The sequence below is a fragment of the Eschscholzia californica genome, unplaced genomic scaffold, assembly GCF_041429995.1.
Source record: "Eschscholzia californica isolate CP2 unplaced genomic scaffold, dmEscCali1.0.p SCAF_3, whole genome shotgun sequence".
Classification (NCBI taxonomy): domain Eukaryota; kingdom Viridiplantae; phylum Streptophyta; class Magnoliopsida; order Ranunculales; family Papaveraceae; genus Eschscholzia; species Eschscholzia californica.
This window is the reverse complement of record NW_028238420.1, coordinates 666,550-672,770: the sequence shown is the minus strand read 5'-3', so window position 1 is coordinate 672,770 and position 6,221 is coordinate 666,550. Positions and strand designations below refer to the sequence as shown.

At 35.7% G+C, this 6,221-nt stretch overlaps 1 protein-coding gene across 1 annotated transcript; it reads left to right on the top strand.

The window, feature by feature from the left end:
* Positions 1 to 3,098: 3,098 nt before the first annotated feature.
* Positions 3,099 to 5,811, top strand: LOC147547433 (uncharacterized). The gene has a single exon (XM_086665564.1). It carries the CDS (start codon positions 3,533 to 3,535, stop codon positions 5,753 to 5,755), a length of 2,223 nt encoding a protein of 740 aa, XP_086521690.1. The 5' UTR covers positions 3,099 to 3,532; the 3' UTR covers positions 5,756 to 5,811.
* The last annotated feature ends 410 nt before the right edge of the window (positions 5,812 to 6,221 follow it).

Sequence of the window (6,221 nt, the reverse complement as noted above, 5' to 3'; positions counted from 1 at the left end):
TCTCTCTCTCTTTCTCTATCCATCAATGATCAGTAAAACTCTGTGTTTTCTCTCTCTTCACGGGCATAATAACTAAAAGGTGAAGACGGTCAATAAGAAAAAGAAAAGAGAATAAAAATTGGAAAAAGATAGGGACGTGGAATTAAGTTTTTCTTTTCTGATACTCATATTTCTAACTAAAATTCAATTACAATGTGATTTAAGTTTGATTAAGTGATCTAAATCTTAATTAGTTTCACTAATTAATCTAGGAATTTAGGTTTGAGCATTCATTCAATGGGCATGAAGCTAGTGATCAAAATTAGCATTGCTTCTCCATTATCAATCCTAACATTTAATCTTCACTTTCTAGAACATAATTAATAGTGTTAGTGGGTAAATGTTTTCAAATTGGATTGCTTTATTATTTTGTAGTAATCAAATAGGAGTATTATATACTGTAGTAGAATTTAGAAGAAACTTTTAATTTTATTTTTTTTCTTTCAGTATGATAAATAAAAAGGGTTGGAAATGAGAATATAAGGAGACAAGTGTAGTAGGGGTAGATAGAGAAGAATAGGACGAATATTTTGAGCAGCTTTTTTCATCTCTAACTGAAAAGGCTGTGAGGTTCCGTCCTAAAAGATTCCAATTCCAGGTGGGATAGTAATATGAAAGAGATTGATGATAGAGAGAGAGAGAGAGAGTTGTTGTTGTTGTTGATGATAGGGATATATATATATATAGAGAGAGAGAGAGGGTACTTACTTAGTTAAGGGCCTTGTTGCATCCCATCTTTCTAATACAGGATGGTGTCTGGTGAGATTCCTTCTGGCAAGAAAGAAAGGTTATATTGTCTGCAACAACAGATAACCCCTCTCTCTATCTTGGTCTTGCCTCTTCCTCTTGGACCACCACCACCCTCTACTCTCTAAATGACAAATCTTTGATTCGATTAGAGAGACAACCTTTCCCTCATCATTCTACAGACACTCACTCATAATTTCTAAGGCCACTCGTATACCGAAAAACAGAAATCAGTCGTGGACATCCAAGGTCGGCCCTGATATTTCGAAGGCCCGAAACGAGTTTAAAAAACACGACCCACGTGTATTTCACAACAAAATATTTTGTAGATTAGAACTTCTACGTTTTTCTTACACGTAATGTCGGGTTTAAACATGAAACTTGTGTTAATAACTATGCGGTATGACTTGAATATTCTAATTTTTAGTTACTTGAAAATCGGCTCAAGGTTCGAAGAGAGTCCTAGTCGGTCTTTATACAAACTTTTGGTTCAATGGTTCAACAAGATACTCGGTGGAATCAGTGAGTCAAAACGTTTCCTTTTTATTTTAAATAGAAAAACAAAAAATTATAAAATGAGAGAGCTAAGAAGTCGTGTTTCTCCTAAGAGAAAAATTAAGAGATCGAAAATTTTAAAAACATCAAATACCTTTCCTTTTGGTGGTGCGAAGGTGGTAGTGTTGGTTGTGGTCCGACGATGATCGTTGTGGGGTAGTAATGGTGGTTGTGGAGGTGTAGTAATGATGGTGGTTGTGGTAGTGGAAGTATAGTGGTAATGGACTAGTGGTGGTGGTGGAAGTTTAGTAATCCAGGCGGTGGGGAAGATGATTAAAGTGTTGTGGTAACACAGGTTTGATGGGTTTAGGAGAGATTAAACAAAGACAAAAAAGTTTGAGTTGGAAAAGGCTAAAATTTTAAGAGAAGATAAAACTTTTTAACTTAAGAGAAGATAAACCAAGGATGTATGTATAGAGTATGTCTGGATTTTCTTGTTCTCTATCATTTTCTTTGTCCCAGGGCCAGCCAACACCTGAGTCCGTTAAAAAACTCATGGACACAAGAAATGTAGAGACGGATTCAACCAGACCGGCTCGATGAAAAAGAGAGTCCAGTCTTGAGTGATACTTGATATTTTGTCTAATCTCGAATAGTTAGATTTGTGACGATATTTCATGCTAATTAGAAGATTTATTTAAACATTTTTATTCAATTAATGAGAAGAACTATATTCTAAGTCAAAACTGATATTGAGATTTCTTCATTTTTACTTAAAATTAAGTCAGAAAGATAATTTGGGTTAAAGATAAATCAATCAAAATGAACTACAGATAAATGTTGTCACGGTATTAGTGAAAAAAACGTGACTTCTTTTATGGGTTACCCGTTTGGTTCCGCTTAAAAAAGAAGCGGTGGTTGGGTGCTCGGACCATGTATTGACAAATAAATTGAAATGGCAAGGGTGCTAGCGTTGTGCTAAAAGACATTAAGTCATGTACCTTTAGCAGCGCCCTTGTTCATGCTATAAACTTCTATAATAGACTAACAAGTAATTCACCTGCGTCCTATAAACTTCTCTGATAGAAAACATTAGTCACCATAAGTACCTTGTGAGTTGTGTGTCTCTTAGTATAACACAGATGTCGTTGAGGACTTTCGAATGAGTGTATACATCGTTTGTTTATCCTTCCATTCCATATGGACTTCGTGGGTATGTTAGATGAACCGATTTCTAGTCACACATTCGTAACATGACTAGCAAGCAATATGTACACAAGTGCAAAACTCTTCTATTGATAAAAGAATTCTATATACAAATGAAGTGGAGAAACCAATTCTCATCAATTTTATACTCATAATTCATACTATTTATTGACTTTAGGACGAAGCATCGTGATATCCACGTCCTGTCTAACTCGTTTTCTAAATGCACCTATTTCTGTGACAACCCATTCAAAACCTATATCTAATGCTATTGACTCGTCTTTAGCTTCATTGATTAGGTAAAGCCAAGATGGATTACAATAATAAGAAGTTAAAAGAAACAACGAAACACAAAGAAGTATACACTAGGCTGCCTACAGACAGACAAACGTGGCTCTACTACCCAGTACTTCGTGGGCCAAACACTATGGGTTTCACCATTAGCTTCACGGGTACAGAACTGAAGTGTTCCTGGGGTGCCGTTAGATAGACGATACTTTGCCTCTTGGATGAACGGCTCCAGCCTCCAGGTGCAGTTAATCGGTGGTTTGATTTTGTTTCAAAATTAGATTTTATCCCCTTCTATGTTTCGGCAAAAAGAAATCCGATTATTATATTATATGAAACGGAAACTTTATGTGACAAACCCATTCAAACCCTAGATCCAAATTTCACATCTTTGTTTTTGTTCAATTAGGGTGCCAAAAAAATTAGCAACAACCCACGGTTAGTTTTTTTTTTTTTGTTGAGGGACAACCCACGGTTAGTTGAGAGGCAGAGAGGATAACCTAAAAAAAAAGGCGTTTTGATTTTTTTCAAAATTTGTTTTTATCCCTTCCATAATTCCGCAAAAAGAAATTCCATAATTATTTCAGAAAAACGGAAATTATTGGGGATTAAGGAAGCTTCTTGGGGAACAAGTTAAGCTTAGAGATAAACTGAAATATCATTTTAAACCCTAATTGATCGGGCAAAAACTTGAACCTCAAGAAAGGTTTTATCTATTTAAACCGATTTTGGCAGAACAATTAAGATACAAAAAAAAATGTCTTCTTCTTCTTCTTCAACTGTTCATAAACTCCTTGGCCCTCCTGAAATCCACCAATCACAAACCATTTCTCCACCACCGATTCAAAATGAATCGGCCGATTCATCCTCATCTTCTTCTTCTTCCACATTCATTAATCTAATGGTTTCTAATTTCAATAATTTTGATGTGGAAATAGAAGGAAGAACAGAGAATGGGTCTGCCACTTATTATTCAACCGGAAACCCATTGGTTGATTTCTTCTTCCATATAGTACCTGACACACCACCGGAGACTCTGACCCACCGGCTAAAATTGGCTTGGGATCATGACCCATTGACTGCTCTCAAGTTAATCTGTCATTTAAGAGGAGTTAGAGGTACTGGAAAATCTGATAAAGAAGGATTTTATGCTGCTGCTCTATGGCTCTATCAAAACCATCCTAAAACCCTAGCTTTCAATGTCAAATCTTTTGCTAAATTTGGTTATTTCAAAGACTTACCCGAGATTCTTTATAGAATTCTTGAAGGTCTTCAAGTTCGAAAAATCCAAAAAGACGAACAATCAATTATAGGAAGATCAATCAGAGCAAGATCAATCAGAGCAAGATCAATCGGAGCAAGATCAATCGGAGCAAGATCAATCGGAGCAAGATCAATCGGAGGAAGATCAATCGGAGCAAGATCAATCGGAGCAAGATCAATCGGAGGAAGATCAATCGGAGGAAGATCAATCGGAGGAAGATCAATCGGAGCAAGATCATTGGGAAGAAGATCATTCGGGAGAATATCATTCGGAAGAAGATCAATTAGAGGAATATCAAACAGAGGAGGAAAAGGCAGGAGAAGAAAATGTCAAATTTATTATGATGAAGAAGGAGAAAGGCGTTTTATTAAACCAACTGAACCAAGAGAAGATCGAATCGCAGCGGAATTGAAAAGAGTTGAGATTGTTAAAGAGGAAGCAAGAACTCTAAGAAAAGATAAAAAGATTTCGAAAGCAAAGAAAGCAAGAGATCGATATTTGAATGATCCACATTATAGGTATTTACATGATCAAATTGCTGAATTTTTTGCAGAGTTTTTGATCTATGATATTAAGAATTTGAATTCTGGTAAACTGAATAAGATTAGTTTAGCTTCAAAATGGTGTCCGTCGTTAGATTATTCTTTCGATCAATCTACATTACTCTGTGAGGCAATTGCCAGAAGAATTTTCCCTAGAAATTCTCTTCCAGAGTATGAAGAACTCGAAGAAGCTCATTACGCTTATAGAATTCGTGATCGATTAAGGAAAGAAGTTCTTGTTCCTCTTCGAAAAGCACTACAATTACCAGAGGTTTTCATGAGTGCTAAGAAATGGGATACTCTGCCTTATAATCGGGTTGCCTCGGTCGCCATGAAAAACTACAAGAAGTTCTTTCTTGAACATGATAAAGAACGATTCACGAATTATCTTGGTAGTGTGGAACGTGGAGAGAAGAAGATTGCTGCTGGAGCATTATTACCACACCAGATCATTGCATCATTAGATGATTATGATGATGAAAACGAAGGAAGTTGTGGAGTTGCAGAACTTCAATGGCGAAGAATGGTAGATGATTTGTCGAAGAAGGGAAAATTGAAAGACTGTATTGCTGTTTGTGATGTATCAGGTAGTATGTCAGGAACTCCAATGGATGTTTGTGTAGCTCTAGGGTTACTTGTATCAGAACTGAGTGAAGATCCATGGAAAGGGAAGGTCATCACATTTAGTGATAATCCTCAACTGCACCTAATTGAAGGAGACAATCTTCGTTCCAAGACGAATTTCATTAGAGAGATGCATTGGGGAATGTCGACAGATTTTCAAAAGGTTTTCGATCGAATCTTGGATGTTGCTGTTAAGGGAAAACTGAAGAATGAACAGATGATAAAGACAGTATTCGTGTTTAGCGATATGGAGTTCAATGAAGCTTCAGCTGATTCCGGGAATAACTGGGAAACAGACTACCAAGTCATAGAGAAGAAATATCGAAAGAGGGGTTTTAGTTCTGTGCCGAATATAATTTTCTGGAACCTTAGAGACTCAAAAGCAACTCCTGTTAAGTGTGACCAAAAAGGTGTGGCAATGGTTAGTGGGTTTTCGAAGAATATGTTGAAATTGTTTTTACAGGGTGATATATTAGATATGAAACCTGAATATGTAATGGAAATGGCAATCTCTGGTAAGGAATATAGTAAACTTGTAGTAGTTGATTGATGATGAATTTTTGAAATGCAAATCAATAAATGGTTTTAATCTTTTGCTATTAAAAATTTCTATCATGTTTTTTGCACTAATTCTAACTGTCAAGAATAATAATAAATCTTCTCTTTGCTCTCTAAATACAAATTAGAGAGAGTTAAAATGAAGATAACACGCTTAGTATTACAGAAGAAACTCAAAGAACTAGAATCTCTCTGAAAATATATACAGATAACTCAAGTTCTTGAAAAATCTTTTCTCAAGAGAAACTCAATGCCATCAGAAAACGATTGAATAAATTAGAAACCATTTTTCATGATTGGGATATTTTCTTCAAGAACACTTCTTCACTTGATTCTGCTTCAAGTTGTTCATGTTCAAACAAATCTCATTCTAATGGACATGATAATATGTGGTTTTTCAATCTCGGGTTTTCAAGGAAGGAGAAGAAGAGAGAAAGAAAAAGAAAAAGAAGATGGTT